Genomic DNA, 19161 nt, shown 5'->3' on the forward strand with positions numbered 1-19161 from the left:
GGATGATTACCTGTTCCACAGTTTCCCTTTTAAGTAGGTTTTTAAAGGTTTGCTGCCTAAGAACAGCTACTCTGAGATCAGTGGTGGAACATCCAGGGAGGTAAAAGTGAATTTAATGGTTGTGACTCCTTTGTTCCTGTGGGTTTGATTGCTTGTTTGCCTCCTCCTTACTCCTCCCTTCCTCCCTCTATCCCTCCCTTTGTACCTTCATATTTAAATCACCCTCCCCATTTTTATGCTGGTTTGTGCATGGCCTTTCACATCTGAAGTGATCTCCAGCTCAAAAAAGTCTTTGGGGTGTGTATAATTTTGTTTGTCTATAAGGTGCAAATCTACCCTGTTGTTAAAGTAATAAACATGGTTCAGTAGATGGCAGCAAGCTGAATAGTTTGCATGTTACATTTCTTCTCCTTTTCCCCAAAACAAATAGTTCGTGAACAGCTGTGATGGAATCACCAGAATAATATTATTCCAGGCATAAGTCTGCTCCCACATCCTCAAAAGATCAGACTAATATAGCCTAGTGGATAGAACTCTGAAGTGGGACTTAAGAGTCTTGGGTTTGTGCCAGTGGCTTCCTAGGCGACCTTGGACAAGTCCCTTCACTTTCCTATGCCTTAACATCCCTTTTTCATCAAATAGGGATAACATCAACACTTTTTGTAAAGTTCTTTGACTGACATAGCAATGCTATGACTGAGTTGGGAATAATGATTGCTTTTATTGCACAATAAGGGAGAACAAAGTCTTGCTCTGTGAGTGGGAAGAACTTTGCAAAATGATAGCTGACACGGATATCCAGTACTGCTTGCAACCTGAGCTATAATCTTGTATGAACAGGTATATGTGAAGATAATTCCTTGCTAAGCTTTCTTCCAGTAGTATAACTGTGTGTGAACAGAGCAATTTATGAGAAGTTTAATGTTTGGAGAGCCACTTCACAGCCTTCTCAGTAGAAAACCTATTTATATTAAAAGGTGTCCCATAAATTTTACTTCAGTGGATCAAAAACTTCCAAGGCCACAATGTGGAAGGCAGTAATTTTTCTCCATAAATCTTAGATGTATGTAGAATTTTTGCATTTTATTACACTTTTCATCTTTCTCTCCCCCCTGCCAAATTAGCTAATATGGTGTTAACTGTGTTATATAGAGATGCTACTAGTGTTGGTGGTTTGTCAGGCTGCTTAATAGACATTCTTTTTCCTTTGGGTTTTAGAACTTTACAATAAAAATAAATAAAGTTTGTACTGGCTTCATTTTTTTTTTTTTTTTTTTTTTTTAACTTCAGGCAAATAAACAACCCCCAAATCCTAAACATGCAGGCTGGACCTTGAGGGTAAAAATTTCATAATTCCTCATGTGATTTAGGAGCCTGAGTCCCTTTGCTTGTCAGTGAAGCACAGTGACTTGACTACATTAGAAGTCTACCTTTGTGGGTTTTAGATCCTGCTGGAAATTCCCTTGAAAGCCAAAGTTCAGTGATGGTAACTAATACTTCCATAGTGAAAGAAAATTCCATTAAAATTCTGGTGCAGCTGATTAATTACTATTAGTGAGAAAACAGGAGTAGCAACCTCCTGATTTGTATCTTAGCTTGCTAGGGTTTAGTCTTGAGAGGACTGAGCACTTCCACAGGACTATACCCTTCCAAATCTCCCAAAAATTTGAGCTACTCTTTAGAAATTCTGCTCGAAACGCTGAAATGGGTATTTTCCCTGTTTTGCAGATGGGGAAGCAAAGAGGTTAAGTGTCTTAAGCAAGGTCATAGGATTAGTGACCAAACAAATTAGAATCTAGGCGTTCTTGACTCCCAGACTTGGGCTCAGTCCACTAAGCCATATTTTTGCCATCAGAGTGCTTACTTAGAAACATGCATTGCAGGCTTGCTTTTGCAAGTCTTCATGTAGACACTGGAATGTGCATGAGATCATTTGTCTTGGCAGTCGGTCACTAGATTGTTTACAATGCTTTAGAGGGGCCAGGTTTTGTGTTTCATACTGCATGGAGGAATTCTTTGCCCCACCCTTTCCAGAAGCCCTTTTATTACTAATAGGGGAGCAAAGTCTCATCGGAGACTAACGTGGTGTTCACTGACTGAGGGAGCAGTCTGTGGTTTCTGTATTGCAATTTAGTGCCAGTGAGTTTAAAGTCCAAAGTGAATCCATATTTTTGCCCAAGAGTAATTGCTTCCCTGACCCCCAGCCTGAGGACTTATCCCAGACTGTAACCTTTCAAGCTAACTAAATCTGACTGCAAGCTCCATTCCCTCAAGAAATATATTCTTTTTGAAGTGGTTTCTTTAAATACATTTGGCTAATCATCCTCCTCTCACAAGCATATAAAAGCAACATCTTTGAAGCTCGGCTAGCAGGTGTGGTGAGCACTGCTCTAACCCACCTGACTTTACTCCACTTAATGGAGGCTGTCAGTAATGGAGAAGCTGCTATTTGGCAAAGTGAGCTCTGCTTTGGACTCCAATGGTCTGGATGCTGTATTTGTGACTGTAGGGCCTGCCCGACCCCGGGCTATAGAATTTGTTTCCTTCCCATATGCAAAATGGGAGCATTGTCCCAGAGTGTTTTTTCTACTTTCTACTACAGTGTGTCACTTCTCCTGAAGCAGTTCATTGGTTATTTGGTACTCTAACATGAAGTATAGACAAGTGGCTAGGATACTAGCCTCGAACTTTGGAGGCCTGGGTTGATTTCCTCGCTTAATCTTTCTGTACGTCAGTTCCCATAAATAAAACTGCCCTGGCTCTCATGTGGTGTTTGGATAGACATTAAAGGGAGGTGAGGCATTCAAGTAATGGTGCGTAGGTGTTGGGTAGTACCTATGAGTTGCAATATTGACTTGCCACAGTGCTCCAAAATAGGAGGGGAAGTAATTAATTGTCTCTTTGGAGTGATGGAATGGAGCTCTGAGAAGGGGTCTTCAACAGCTTTCTTCTAATGCAGACTGTTGAATAGTGCAGGTATTCAGGATTTCATTGATGTGTTTATTTTAGACTCAGTGTAGTAGAGCAGTGGTTCTCAACCTTTTTTTGTACTAGGACCTATTTGTAAGCATCAATGGCCAGTCCCAACCCAGTGCCCCTTCTCTCCAGACCTGCTGCCCCCAGACCCCACGTCCCCAGTGTGTGGGGCAGGGGGTGGGTGTGTGAGGCATAGGGGGCTCCAAATAACCCCTTGAAGGCTGGAACTCTGCCAGCCTGCAAGGGAAAAGCCATGGTTTCCCACATTTTTTTATCCTTTTAAAGGAGAATCCATTTTTAAAGTTTGTCTGTGACTTTCATATATTCTTTTGACCACCTTTGCAGTCGCAACCCACAGGTTGAAAAACACTGCAGTAGAGGGACATTGTCACCTCTTCCCTTCCTGCAAAAGATTTATTTTAAAGGAAGCTTTTTTTTTTTTTTTTTTTTTAGTAAAGCTGTGTCTATATTTGGACTTGTCTGTTTGCAGTATATCACTTTGAAGTCTTCTCCTCTCCCCTGCAGGAATTAAAGGCATCTCAGAAGAAACAACCACTGGGGTTCATAATCTATATAAGATGAAGGCCAATGGGACCCTAAAAGTGCCAGCCATCAACGTAAATGACTCTGTCACCAAGGTAAAGTAACCATCACTCTAAAATTACCCCATGGCACTGATAAACAATATGTTAATGTTAGAAAACAGTCTCCTTGCTTCCCCGCCTGAGTGTTAGTACTTTTCTTGTCCTTGCTAAATGAAGCTGGCTGTACTTAGGGGCCAGATGAGAAATAGATTTTGACATGTGGCTGGGGTGAGTATGTAGAGGGGTCTGGGATATGTCTGAATTAATGCCATGTGGCAGTTCAGATGGCCTTCCTCTACTTTTTTTTTTTGTGGTGTCATTGACATACATATTTGTGTGTTAGAAGATGCATCTCCTCATTTATTAGTAGTATAGCAGCACCGAGAGAGTGGGGATCTCACTCTCCCAGTGGAGATTAGGATTTTTAGAATGAGGCGCATTCTTGCCCAGAAGATTTTACAGTCCATGTAAACAAGACAGATAAAGGGTGGCAGGGAAAATGGGCAGAGGGTAGTGAAGTGATTTACCTAAATTACACAGTGGTCAGGGGAAGAGCTGGGATTAAGAATCCAGCTCTTCAGACTGTATATAGTGGCCTTTCCACTAGACCAGTGGTTCCCAAATTCTGACAGACTGAGTGCCACCAATTTAAAATGATACAGCCTTAACTACCACCAGCAAATTTTTCATACACATAGGTAACAGATAGTGTATTAAAACAAGATGAAAATTTTTACTAATCATAAAACATTGTTTTATCAGTTATAGTAGCCATATAAAACAATTGTAAATTGGAAAAAAGACTATGTAAATTTACCCATCCAGAGATGCTTTTGGGGATGTCTCTAGTAGGAAGGTATAGGGGCTGTGGGGGTGCATGTGGGGTTTGGAACCTGGGGAGGTAGGGGATCCATGCACACCCTGGCAAGATGCAGGGTACTGTGGGTCAGGAGTAAGAGGCAGCAGCAGGGCTGGGAGTGCTGTGGCTTGAGTGACAGACTTGCACACAGACGTGCATAGCGCCCTGTAGGTAAGTTGGTGGAGGGGTGGGGGGAGAGGGGAGATCAAGGCCCCCACATTGAGGGGAAAAAGTAGAGCAGGGGTGGAGGTGGATGGGACCCTCAGACCAGGGCTGACTGGGACAGAGCAGTGGGTGGCTTGTCCAGGGGTACTGGGGGAGGTGTGGCTGTCCACCATTGTGTGCACCCTGGGACAGGCATGGGGGCACATGCTCCCTGGATTTGTGTGTGGGACAGAGGCAGGCAGCCTCCTGCAAATAGGGTCCTGCACCACGCTGTCACTGCCCCGGAAGCCTTGTGCAATGCCATGAGCCTTCTGTGTGCTGGCTGCACATGCCTCCCATACCTGCCCTGGAGTGCGTCAAGTTGGGGGGACCACCCCCCCCTCGCCCATCCTTGGAAAGGCCCAGGCCACCTTTGTACAGGCCCTGCTGTGGGGCCAGGGCAAGCCAGCCCGAGGGGAGAGAACCCCTGGGGAGCAGTGGGCTGCTGCTGCGCTCTGCAGTGTGCTACTGCTGCCTCCAGAGCCGCACAGGATGCCATGTGCCTGCCGCCACTGGACGGGCAGAGGACGCAGTGCAGCCAGTGCGCGGCAGGTGCATGGCATCACATGAGGTTCCTGGGCTAGTAGGACTGTGGTGCAGAGCCCTATGTGCAGCAGCAACAGCCTACCTCTGCCCCATGCACAGATCTGGGGGCATGTGTCCCCCTTGCCTGTCCCAGGGTATGTGTAATGGTGGGGAGCCCCCCATGCCCCTGGATGAGCTGCCTAGGCTCTGACTATTGCACCACCCATCCATTCATCCCAGCCCCTGTCTCTGCCCCCCCTACTTCCCTCACTGTGGGGGCCTTGATCTGACCCCCCTTCACCCCAACATGCTTACCTACTGGGTGCTGCTTGACAGGCGACGCATTGTTCCTGGCCATGTGCAGTAGGCTGCTGCTGCGCTTGGTGCATGCAGCCCCTCCCCCTGGCCTTCCACGTGTACTACTTCCAGGTCATCTGCGTACCACTGGTGATACATGTCCCACAGTTTGAAAACTGCTGCACTAGACCATGTTCATAGCCTCCCCTCCCCTGATGCCTCGACCTCAATAAGAGAGTGACTTGAACAAGCTAGTCTTGAGCTATTGTGAAACTTCCGGAAGTGAACTTAGTTCTGGAAGGGAGTGTGCGTCTTGCCAACTTATATCGATGGCTTGAGACATCCTGGGGGTAGAAAAATGGGCCAGATTTAGATGTTTTAAAATATGGGTAGATGCTGTTAGACCCCGACTCCATGTGGCAGCCAATGACTAGGGAGATGACGATCCAATTGCCCATGGATCTTGTTACTTATTAGCCAGAGCAAATAGGGAGCAAATGATACTTGCACACGTTGCTTGCAACAACTTTATTCATAATGGAGATGGCTTCGGACAAAGGTCCCAAAAAAACAGCAAACTGGGGACCTGCACTGAACAATAGTTTTTTCCTACATTTATACTTTTTGGTTTAGGTTCATTAGCATTCACTTCACCTCCATCCCTCCTTCTATTCCACCCATTTCTCCTCCCATCTCAAGCTCCGCTTCTGTTTACTGTTTGCTTCATTAACATGGAATTTCCTATGCATTTCACTCATTTACATGTCTTCTTGCTATCAGCGCATGTCTAAGACCTTGACTTCTCTTCTTCGGTCAATGGGTGGACTTTGACTAAAACCTGAAAGCTTCTGGAGTCTTCTTCACCAATCACCATTCACCTTTTTGCATATGTTCATTTTGGATTCTGTTACCAATTACATGTTGTTTTTCATATTCCAATCTGTTTTTTAGTCTCAGGTTGTACCATCTTCCACATTCCTAAAACGTCACCTCATTCACAGCACACAGGCTCGCACCGATTTACTTGCTGCTTTTTACAGAAAATGGTTGACACAGTTAAGATGGTTACTTAGCATAAGCAAATGGCTGGTTTAGATATCATTCTGCCTTGTGGTCTGTTAGGCCACAGGCCTAAAGCTTTGTATTCAGCTGCAAATCCAGTGCTCCCCAAAATTCAAATATTGTCACCTTAACAGATGCCTAGTGGGATTTTCTGTTGTGCCTACCAACTGATTCTTGGCTACTGAAGTAGCTAGGGACAACAGAAATCTCAATAGGCACCTTTCTCCTCCTTCCGGCCCGCAAATACCTTTAAAAAATTGGCACTTAGCATCTATCTTCTGGTCAAGGGTTGGCTTTTGTAGGACACAGAAGTGTAATTGTTCTTCATGTATAACTTGTCTGTTTTTAAAAAAAAAAAAATACAAACAAAATCCCATTCTCTACTATATTTCAGCAGAGCTTATAACTATTGGGTTGTATAAATGGGGTCATCCTGCTGTGAGAGCTCCTTTAACCTATACCCCTGCTCTTTCAAAAGAAACGTGGCTTCTTAGTGGTTTAACAGAGATTGAACGTTAGAGCCTTTTAGTAGTTGTATGGATGTGGTTTCTACAGAGAGACTTTCCTTTCCTCTTTCCTTAATTCACTGGTTCTCAACTCTTTCAGATTTGAGACATTCTTGAGGCACCCCTCAGAAAATGTCAGCTTTTAGTTTTCATTTTGTTTTTTGACTACAGAAAAATAATGGAGCAATTCTGTTGCATAAAACTCAGACCACAACACGTCAGCATATTTTTACCACTATGGATTCCTATTTGAAATCTCTGGGTTTATTTTGTGCATCATGTTTGCACACGTAGCAGTGCTAGCATTACACAGCAACCTGTGGCACCCTTGAAAGGGTCTCAAGGCACCCCAGGATGCCACAGGACTCTGGTTGAAAATCACTGTCGTAATTATTGTTTGGCCCACTTTTTTTTTCCTCTGGTTTTCCACATGAATAGCTTCCCTCATTCCCCTGGCCATGAAGGGCATGCCTGTGATTCTCAGTCTCCTGTCCATTGGGTAGGGATTAATTGCAGTTGGGAAGAAGCATATTTCTCCAGCATTACTTTTATGTCTACAAGAACAGAAGAATGTGCAGTGCAGCCTATTTATTAGGCAGTTTTGGAAACTCAGATGATTCTAGCAACCCTTGTTGGAGCTGTTTAGAGCTGAGCTAACTTTTTTTATTCTAGTGCCAAATAATGCTTAATTTCAAGTGTTGCTTTTGGCCTCTGAATACTCCATGATGCATGCTGTCTGTAGTTAGAGGTCCCTTAAAAGCACATGATTTGAGCTTTTAGAGTGCTCTTCTCAGAACACTTTTTCCCCAATGTTGGAGTTTTTTCTTTCTTACCACCTTCGTATAAACAATAAACTGTAACAGAGGCAGTATTTTATTAGGGAAAGGGGGCAGGGTTGAAGCATCCTTTCCTTAAAAGCCTTTCTTGGGCACCAGAAACCCATTTTTGCATCTGGCACTCTGCTAATGTCACTCCCCTGGGACTGTGCTCACAATGGGATTCTTTGGTTCTAAACAAAAGATTTGGGGCTGGGGAATCGTATCTCCCAAACACTGCTTTTCTCTTTAGGAGGGTGAGGACCTAAGAGGAGCCTGGATGGAGGTTAGGAATGGTGGGATATGGCCAGTACTTGGTGCAGACTTTTTCTCCTCTAAATTGAGGTTACCTTAGGAATTTGAATTTTCACCTATTGGGATCTTTGTAAAAGAGTAACAGTAAGCCTCTGTCTTTGTAACAACATTCCTGATTGGGTGGTATGTGGGGATTGTGAATGAACCCCTGCTACTGGAAGCAAACGGCCAGGTCTTGTAGTACGGAATACGCACCTGTTCACTATGGACTGGCCACTAGCAGGAGAGAGAGCCTGGCAGCATGAGCTATAGCTGCATCTTGCATATTTTTTATTAACTGTAACATTCTCAACAAGTAGATTTTACAGCAGTCACTTATAGGCAATTCTTAACTTTCACTGATTTGCCTAGAAGATAAAATTGAGATCTGACTTCCTCTTGATTCTTCAATGCAACATTATTTTTATGAATGTCTAGTAGTGTCTGCCTTATTTTTAGGTTTTAAAACACTCTGCGCTCTTGAATACAGAAATCTTAGTTCTGTTCCTATGAAAGAGAACATACACAATATGATCATGTACATGGCAACAGTAACCTGCAATCAGTGATTGCAGAAATTACAGTGCCATTTCAGACCAGGGTGTACAGTATGTGATCACTCAAGTAATGCATGAACAGAAAGGGGCCAAGTTCTGCATTCAGTTGAAATAGCCACATTCACTAGCCCGAGGATATTCTGAGCTGTAGAACCATTCCATTCTTCTGCTTTCATGTTCCTTTCTGTCTTATGAGATGGGGGTTGTAATTCATTCTTAAGTCGGGTGTTGGTAGAACCAGGTCTGGGAATTGCAGCAGTGTCTGACACTGCTCAGGGAGCTATAGGATCATAGGAAGTGAGAGTGGAAAGGAACCTCAGGAGGTCATCTAGTCCAGTGGTTCTTAATCTTTTTTTGTACCAGGACCCATTTGTAAACATCAATGGCCAGTCCCGACCCAGTGCCCCTCACTCCCAAACCACTGCCCTTAGGCCCCAACCCCCAAGTGTGTGGGGTGGCAGGAGGGGGCCACGAACAGCCCATTGCAAGCTAGAACTCTGACAGCCTTCAAGGGAAAAGCTGTGGCTTCCCACACTTTTCTCCTTTAAAGGAGAATCCATTTTTAAAGTTTGGCCACAACCCTTTCATATATTCTTGTGACCCACTTTTGGGTTACAACCCTGGGTTGAGAAACTGATCTAGTCCAACCCCCTGCTCAAAGCAGGACCATCCCAGGTATCTCATCCCAGCCAAAGCTTTGTCTAGCCAGGTCTTAAAAACTTCCAAGGATGGAAATTACAGAACCTCTCTGGGTAACCTGTTCCAGTGCTTTACTACCCTCCTCATGAGAGATTTTTTTTCTCTAAAATCTAACCTAAACTTCTCTTGCTACAACTTGAGACCATTGCTTCTTGTTCTGTTATCTGCCACCACTGAAAACAGTCTAGCTCCATCCTCCTTGTAAGCACCCTTCAGGTAGTTGACACCTGTTATTAAATCCCATCCCCATCTTCTTTTCTGCAGACTGAATAAACCCAGTTCCCTCAGTCGCTCCTCATAAGTCAGGCTCCCCCAGCCCTCTAACCATTTTTGTTGCCCTCCACTGGACTCTTTCCAATTTGTCCACATCCTTTCAGTAGTGAGGGGCCCAAAACTGAACACAGTATTCCAGATGTGGCCTTTCCAGTGCTAAATAGAGGGGAATAATCACTTCCCTTGATCTGCTGGCAACATTCCTACTAAGGAAGCCCGGTATGCCGTCAGCCTCCTTGGCAACAAGGGCACTCTGGGTCATTCCGCTTATTGACCACTGTAACCCCCAGGTCCTTTTCTGCAGAGCTGCTGCTTAGTCAATCAGTCCCCAGTGTGTACTGATGCATTGGATTGTTCTGCCCTAAGTGCAGGACTTTGTACTTAGAATCGTAGAAAGAAGGACCAGAAGGGACCTGTAAGATCAAAGCGGGTCCCCTGCCATTGGCAGGAGGTAATTGGACTCAAACGAGCTCAACGAGGTGCTTGTCCAGCCTCCTCTTGAACACCACCAGGTGACTGCACCACCTCTGCTGGAAATGTTCCAGATTCTAGTTACCCTTACGGAAAATAAGTTTTTCCTTATATCTAGCCTTTTCTTTGGCTAGCTTGTGCCCATTGGTCCTAGTCCTTCCAGGGGGTGCTTTTCTGAAAAGTTGTTCTCTCAGATCGTGGTGTTTTCCCTTGACATCTGTAGGTAGCTATCAAGTCACCCCTCAGCCTTCTTTTACTCAGACTGAACAAACCTAGATCCCAAAGACTCTCCTCATAAGGCCTATCCCCCAGGCACTTGATTATGTGGGTGGCCCTTCTCTGCACCCTTTCGAGCTTGTCTACATCCTTCTTGAAGTGTGGTGCCCAGAACTGGGCACAGCACTCCAGCTGTGGCCTCACCAGTGCCAAATAGAGTGGGGAGGAGCACCCCTCTGGATCTATTGGCGACACATCTGCTGATGCACTCCAGAGTCTTATTTGCTTTGCTGGTGACTTAATCACACTGGTGGCTTGTATTCATCCTCTGGTCAATTGTTACCCCCAGGTGCCTTTCAGATGCAGTGCCAGCCAGTGGACCACCACCCACTGTATAGATATTGTGAGGGTTCTTCCTACCCAGATGAAGAACCTGGCACTTCTCCCTGTTGAACCTAATCTGATTACGTTCAGCCCATAGGACCAGCCTGTCAAGGTCGTCCTGGATCTTTGTCCTATCCTCGGACATGCCTGCTTGTCCCTATAACTTGGTATATCATCTGCAAACTTAATCACTGTGCTTTTCACTCCCTCATCCAGGTCATTGATAAAGATGTTAAAGAGCACAGGCCCAAGCACTGATCCCTGGGGGACACCACTGGAGATGGCCCTCCAGGATGAGGCCACCCCATCAATTACTACTCATTGGGATTGGCTGCTGAGGCAGTTGCCAACCCACCACACTGTAGCCTGGTCTAGGCCAGTACTCTCCAGCTTAACTGAGAGGATTTCATGGGGAAACGGTATCAAAGGCCTTGCTGAAATCTAGATATGTGATGTCCACCTCCTGTCCTGTGTCCAGCTGGTTAGTTACCTGGTCATAAAAGGACACTAGGTTTGTTAGGCATGTCCTCCCCTTGACAGAACCATGCTGGTTGTTTCTCAGTACTCCACCAGTTGCGAGCTTTTGGTTGATGGCCTCTGACAATATTTTTTTCAAAGACTTTTTTTTTTTCCTCAGGACTGAAGTCAGACTGACTGGTCTATAGTTAGCGGGGTCATCCCTCTTTCCTTTCTTAAAGATGGGTACCATGTTGGCCCTCTTCCAGTCACTCGGGACCAGTCCCGAGTTCCATGACTCTTGGCCTCACCAGAGGCATTACTATGAGCTCAGCCAGTTCCTTCAGAACTCTCGGATGCAGGTTGTCTGGCCCAGCCGACTTGAAAACTTCCATATGATCTACGAATATCTTCACCTGTTCTAGACTGATTTTATGTGGACTGCTGTCATCACCCTATTCTCTGTGCCTCTGGACACCTGATGAGTTCTCACCTGGTTTCAGGAATCCTGATGCGAAGTATGTATTAAGGAGCTCTGCCTTTTCACAGGGGTCAACTGTGGGCTTCCCCTCCATGTTCAGCAGGGATGCCACAGTGGAGCTTGACTCTTTTATAGGTACATAGGGAGCAAGGAGAAAAAAAAAAAGGATTTTTTTGTTGTCTTTTATTTTGGTTGCCAGCTTGATTTCCATGCATGCCTTGGCTTTCCTTGTCTCATGTCTGCAGATCCTGGCCATGTGAGCGTACTCTTTGTATGCGGAACCATTTTTGAATTGCACGTATGCTTCTTTTTTCTTTTTGAGAAGTTCCCTAATGTATCTGTTAAGCCAGGCGGGTCTCTTGGCCCCTTTTCCTCTCTTTTGACCACATGGGGATGGCCTCTTTTTGAGCAGTGAGAAAACTCGCCTCAAGGGAGTACCATCCTTCATGAACTTCCAAGTTATCCAATCGCTGGTTGTGAAGGGCCTTACCAACTAGACTCCCGAGATTACCAAAGTCTTCCCATCTGAAGTCTAGGACTCTTGGTAGGATTCCCAGCCTTTTGGTGGATGGCAGATCTAATCAAATCATGATCACTGTCACCCAGAGAACCTCTAATCTTGTACTTGTCCTTATTGAACTTCCTGAAATTTCTTTTGATCCAGTCGTCCAATTTAAGATCTCTCTGAATCCCAGTCTTACCCTCCAGTGTATCTGCTGTTCCCCCCAGTTTGGTGTCATCTGCAAACTTGTTGAAGGTGCACTCCATCCCATCTTCCAGATTGTTTAATTGCTTCAACAACAAAACTGGTCCCAGGACTGACCCCTGGGCATTCCACTTCATACCAGCTGCCAACTAGACATCGAGCCATTGATTACTACTTTGAGCCTGATCCAGCCATTTTTAACAGTCTGAAGTCCACTCATCCAACCTGTATTTCCTTTGCTTGCTTGCAAGACTGTTGTGGGAGACTGTATCAAAAGCTTTAGTCCAGGTCATGCGGGTTAACCCTGCCGTTGCTCACCCTGACTTTGGAAGTGGGTCTGGATTCAGCTGGTAAGGAGGCATGTGGTTCCAACTGAGTTTGACACCCCCATCTTTAAGAAGTGAGGAACAAGATCCAAGCGTTCCTGATTTGTCTTTTACCTTGACAAAGTTTTACTTGGCTACTTTATCTTTAAATGGTAAGGCATCTACTTGGAGCTTTAGAATTAGTCTCTTCTCTGTGTAAAGACTAGTAGGTGGTGTATGATTGGGCATTAGAAGCCATAGAAATCTGGGTATTTTAGATGTTTGGAATCATGCATGCATAAAGTTGACTACTTGTCATTGCAGGACACATGCTGTGCAGCAAAGATAACGGGATTGCAATAGGGTTGTGCAAAACTTCGATGGATGTTTTGCTTCGAAGCTGTTTCAATGCGTTTTTGAGCTTGAAACAGCTAAATCAAAATGAAACAAAAGGCTTTGAAATGGCTTCGAAACGAAATGAGGGCATGCGTTGTATCGGATTACCAGCAGCACAATACGGATTGCCACACGAGGTTCCCCTTGGAGTCAAGACCTCCCTGTCTGGGACTTCTGAGGTCTTCATGGTTCCAGTCTCCATGCAGATGGAGCCTCTGGTTCTCAACTGTAGGTGCTGCCTGGCACAATTCCGGGCACATGGGACCAGGAGCATGGCCATAGCCCCTTGCAAGGCTTGCTCCACTTTGGAGTCTCTGTGGCACTAGATAGCGGAGCTCCAAACTACAGGCCAGAGACTGTGTGCAATCAGGGATGGTAAGCAGGAGAGAGACTCCTACTGCCAGGCCCTTCACCCCCTGGAGGCCGAGGGTAGACCAAGGTCACCTTCCAGGACAAGGGAAGACTCCAAGATCTCCCCCACTGACCAGCCAGGGGGTTGGACCAAAGTGGTCAATGGCTCCAGGGCCCACTGCACCAGGGTCTCCTCCCCTCTGGAGCTTTGCAACAGGTATGAACCTCTTGCAGCTCCAGTAAAGCCTGCAGAGCTGCCAGCTCCTGCAGGCCAGGGAGGATCACTCACAGCTACCATCCCTGCTCTCCCTAAGGCCACATATAGATTAGTTTTTGTGGGAGACTCCCTCCTGAGGGGGACTGAGGGCGCAATCTGCTGCCCAACCCCTTAGCCTGGGAGGTCTGCTGCCTGCTGGGAGCCTGTACTTGGGATGTAACGGAGAGGATCCCAAAGCTCATCCAGCCCACCAACCACTACCCTATGCTCCTTACCCGTGTGGGCACAAATGACACAGCTTGGAGCAATCCCAGCTGGGTCATGAGAAGCTACAGGGTTTTGGGATCGGGACTTAGGGGGTTGGTGGCACAAGTGGTGTTTTCTTCAATCCACCTAGTTTTGGGCTATGGGCTGTGAGGAAGGAGAGGAGGATCAAGTTAGTCAACCAAAGACTGCTGTGCTGGTGTCATCGTGAAGGCTTCGGCTTCCATGATCACAGTCTGCTCTTTGTTGAGAGAGACAGTGGTCTGCTGGGAAGAGATGGCCTCCACCTCACTGCACTGGGGAGGAAGCTCTTCTCAGCCAGAATGGCTGACCTGCTCGGTCAGGCTTTAAACTAAGCCCGCCGGGGAATGGGGGGACTACTGCCATAGCAAGCCCACTGGGCAACTTTTGCAAATCCAGCAGGTTAAGGCACTCAAGGGAATCTACCCCTACCCCAGCCCTGGAATGATGTCCTCCTGGGAGTGTAGGGAACACTAGGGCCCCCAATGGGACACTTACATGCCAGTACACCAGTGCCAGGAGCTTGGGGAACAAACAGGAGGAACTGGTCCTCCTGCTAAACAAGAATTACTACAGTGATTAGTCCACTTGTATAGACAGCTATACCTGGTACAGGAGAGATGATGTAGATAAAAGGGGCGGGGGTGTAGCTCTCTATGTCTAGGAAAGCTACACATCCCTGCAAGCTGACATTGGCACCCAGGTTGGACGACTAAAGACCCTCTGGGTTAAAATCTGTGTTGAACATGGCACAGGGAATGCAGTGGTAGGAGTCTACTACAGACCTCTTAATCAGGATCAAGAGCCCAACCAGGAATTTGCCAGGGAACTGTCGGAGTCTGCATGCTCCCGGTGCATGGTTGTCATGGGAGACTTCAACTACCCAGACATCTTGTGGGAAGAGCACTTGGCCAAATCCAAATTATCGCAAAGCTTCCTCATGTGCGTGGACGAGGTCTATCTGACTCAAGAAGTCTATGGACTGACAAGAGGCAAAGCGCTGCTCTACCTGGTACTGGCAAAGGAGGATGATCTAGTCAGCAACCTGTTGATTGAAGGGAAGCTGAGAGACGGTGACCATGAGCTGATCGCTTTCACTATCCACTGCAAAGCTGGCAAGTCAGTCAGCAATGCAGAAGTCCTTGACTTCAGGAAAGCTTACAACCTCAGGAGGCTTGTTGGCAAGGCCCTAAGGGACCATGACTCAAAGGGGTGGAGAGTTCAGGATGAGTGGTTGCTCTTCAAGGGAGCGATCCTGGATGCACAAGCAATGTCTATCCCATCTTGGAGGAAAGGTTGCAAAAGGGCACAGCAGCCCCCCTTGGCTCTGCAGAGAACTTGTGGACCATCTGCATCTAAAAAGAAAGACCTAAAAGGACAGAAGACTGGAATTGCCTCAAAGGAGGAATACTCTGCATTGGTTGGGACTTGTAGGGAGCAAACCAGGAAAGCCAAGGCTGTGACTGAACGCCAACTGGCTACATGTATTAAAGACAATAAAAAGTCCTTTTTGAGATATGTGGGGAGCCAGAAGAAAAGCAAGGGTAACATTGGACCCCTGCTAAACCAAATGGGACAACTGACAACCAACACCCCAGCTGACTTCCTACCCCTGGGGCAGGACTTTATGATCTTCCAAGGTTCCTTCCAGCCCTAATGTCTATGAACTCTGTGAAATGTTTTGAAAGCTTTGAAATGTTTTGAGTTGTGAAGCAGTCAACAGGCAGTGGGAGAGCCAGTGGTGGAGCTGTTAGGAGTGCATTCCTGGCTATGAGCGCAACCCTGGCCAGTAGCTCTCCCCTGCCTCCTGCCGCCAGGCTCAGCTCTGTGTGCAGCCCGGTGCATGCTCAACCGGTAGGTTGAGCTCTGCTGGCCCCATGGAGCTCAACCTGCCTTCCCCCCCCCCCCCCCCAGTGCTTCCACCAAGTGCTGGAAAGAGCCTGGTGCCACCCCTGCTGCAGCCCTGGGAGTGGCAAATGCCACCTGCCTGCAGCCACTGGGCTGCATCATGCCCTGAACACCCTGGTGCAGCACAGCCCGCTGGCTGCAGGCAGATGGCGGTTTGCTGTCGTCCTATGTGCAGATCGGGGCGCCCGTGCCCCTGAGAGGTGTCCAGCACGGCCCTGCTGGGGGCATAGTCCCCAGGATCTGTGCGTGGGATGATAAGAGGCTGCCGCTGCTGCTTGGGGCCAGTGGCAGCAGCAGTCTTCCCAGCGCTGTGTGCACACTGCACCCAGCGCCAGTCTCGGCCAGCAGTGCCAGCCTGCTGTCATCCTGCACACAGATCTGGGGGCCCATGTCTTCGGAGGGCTGGTGGGGCTGTGCCGGACTTTTCCCAGGAGTGTAGGCCCCCGGATCTGCGCTCGGGATGACAGCAAGCTGTTGCTGCCGGCAAGTGATAAGAATTTTGCTTTTAACATTTTGAGGTGCAGTTTCACAAAACTCCCTGCACCTATCTCCTTGAAACTTGGCAGGCTTCGTGCCCTCAGAAGGGGCTACCATCCCTGCAATTTTCATCTGAATCAGGCAAGAAATGACAAAGTTATAGGCATTTACATGATCCTCCATTATAGCCTATGGGCGAAACGTCGAAACAGCGAAACCGTTTCAACGAAACAGAACAGAGCTTTGAAACGAAAGGACAAAAAGAAACACTGTCCCTTCGAAACGGCAAAACAGAAGTCGAACTAGATTGCTGCTGTCCTAATGTGTGGTAATCCACTAGCTAGGTGTCCTGTACAGCTTGTTTGAGGTCCAGTTGTGACACTTGGAATAATGGTTCATAGGCTGATGGAGCAGTAGTTTTGGAAATTTTAAATCTGAGGCAATGCCTCCCTACCACATACATGCAAGAGGCTGTCCATTCTCCTGTGTACAGCAAACTCCTGTTCTTTACCGTTTGGTTGGTAACTTGTGAAAACAACCTCTATGAGGTTACCACAAGTCCAAGCTATAGCAATAGATGCAATAACCACATGTAATGTGTTTTATTAGAGGACTCCCTGATCGGGATTTTTGTGACAGCAGCTATCTGCTATAACCATATGGATTAAAAAGCCAGTTAAAAGAACGTAACTGAAAACATGTTAAAGTATACTCCTATCTTTAACTTATGGTGGTTGAAATTATTTAGCTGAATGTCAACTTCATGCTTTGTGGTACTTTATAGTAAGTGCATTTAGGTCCTTTCAGAATTGGAAATGCATGTCTCCTGTTATTTTGAGTGATTGCTTCATCTGTTCTGAAATTGCTGCTTTCTTCCCCAGAGTAAATTTGATAACCTTTATGGTTGCCGAGAGTCCCTTATCGACGGCATTAAACGTGCTACAGATGTCATGATTGCTGGGAAAGTGGCTATAGTGGCAGGCTATGGTGATGTCGGCAAAGGTTGTGCTCAAGCCCTAAGAAGCTTTGGAGCCAGAGTCATCATCACTGAAATTGATCCAATCAATGCGTTGCAGGCAACCATGGAAGGTGAGATGTTGGGGAGATACAGAACACTGTATGTCTGTATCCCATTACAGAGTACTAAGTGAAATTGAACCAATAGTCACTAGGATGGCATTTCTCCCTGCACTTTGGGTAAGGGTGATGCCGCCAGTGTCATTGTGTCCTTAATGAACTATTCCCTTATGACTGTTGGGGGAGTGACTAGTGGATAAAACTCTCTATTTTTCTGTTAACCTGTCTGATGATATCCTCTCTCAATGGTTATTTGGGTTTGAGGTTGCTTCACCGTTCAAACTTTGGGATAGAACCTCTCTGAACCTCTCTGTTTCAAGATGCTGTAACCCAGTTTCTGAACAGCTCTTGAGTTGATGCCCTCCATTCACACAGCTTTAACTTGAAGATTGGGTTAAGACTTCAAAGAATCTCTCCCCTTGAAAATACCAAGTCATCTTGTTGCTTGTGTATGTATCCTGAATGTTGCATTATACAATATAATGGATAAGTCTCATTGTGCAGCCATGTTTGAAAGCAGGGGTGGGCAAAATATGGCCCACATGCCAGATCCAGCCCACCAGGCCACTGTATCTGGCTCACGGGGCCCTTAAATTTAGAAAAATAATATTTATCTGCCCCTGTCACAGATGACACGAGTCAGGAGCAGTAGGACCCAGGAGAAGCCAAGGCAGGCTCCTGCAACAGAAGGGCTGTGCACTGGTCTCCACCTGTACCGCAGGGCTGGGGGTGGGGGCACTGGGAGTGAGTGGGTGTACATGAGCTAGCAGCAGATGGGTGGCCAGCAGCAGCCCAGGGCCAGTACTGGCGGGGTCCCAGCTGGCAGGGGCTCTATGGAGCTGGGCCAGCTCCCCTCTCTCCCTGCTGGCGCAGCCCAGCCCAGCTCCACAGACTCCTGCCACTGCTCTGGGGCTTGCTGGCGCAGGTCCCAGGACACTGGTACCTCCTGTTTGCTTTAGCTCCCCCTACCCTGGCTGCCGCTTTCCCCACTTTCCTGCCTGCCTGCTGGCTGGCTAGCCAGTCTGCACTATATGGCTCCAATACCCCCCCCCCTTCCCCCCCCCCCCCCCCCACACACACACAGAGGCATCCACACATCCCCACAAACCCCCATACCCCTCCCCCCTGACATCCCTGCACACCCCACACAATATACAAGCATAAGACTGTATTTTGAGCTATTATGCAATCATGTCTGCATGTACAGCACAAATGCATACAAATAAGGACAAAAATATTTTTTTTAAAAATTAAAATACATTATTATGGGTCTTCGTTTTTTAGTATGTAACTTGTTTTTTCCCCCTAAGATGGCAAACCCTCTTCTCCAAAGGAGTACTTCTTGGGCTAAGGGGTGGGACTTCCAGTGGCAAAGGTCAGAGGTTAGAGATGGGACTTCCGGTTCCAAGATAGTGACCAGGCGGCAGGGCACCTGTCAAGTGGCTACCCATGTAGTCCTTGACAGCTTGCCAAAACTCAGCAAGCAGCCCTCCACCTGAAATAATTGCCCGCCACCACTTGAGAGTAATAAAGAATTAACTTAGGCTGGGCCATGCAGTAGTTTGTTTTTTTATGGGTGCCTCATATACATAGGTCTAGCTACCCAGTTTGAATGGTCTTATGCACGCCCACACAAAGCCTGTAAATATTATAAGTGTGTGTTCTTTTGAGAATTTGGCCACTGAATCCAAACCAGGAATTATGTCAGTATCTGTACTGCACAGGCACTTGCACTGAAAGAGTAATTCAGAGGAAAACTGTTCCTCCAGTGGTAGCTTTC

At 46.8% G+C, this 19161-nt stretch overlaps 1 protein-coding gene across 1 annotated transcript in view; it reads left to right on the forward strand.

Annotated features, from left to right (window-relative positions):
* Positions 1–19161, forward strand: part of AHCY (adenosylhomocysteinase) — a 64585-nt gene that overhangs the window by 23383 nt on the left and 22041 nt on the right. Inside the window, exons 5-6 of the mRNA XM_019484674.2 lie at positions 3502–3614; positions 17186–17393. Coding sequence (XP_019340219.1) covers positions 3502–3614; positions 17186–17393 — 321 coding nt within the window. The remainder of the gene's footprint in view (positions 1–3501; positions 3615–17185; positions 17394–19161) is intronic.

The sequence above is a fragment of the Alligator mississippiensis genome, chromosome 9 (genome assembly GCF_030867095.1).
Source record: "Alligator mississippiensis isolate rAllMis1 chromosome 9, rAllMis1, whole genome shotgun sequence".
In the NCBI taxonomy this organism is placed as follows: Eukaryota; Metazoa; Chordata; order Crocodylia; family Alligatoridae; genus Alligator; species Alligator mississippiensis.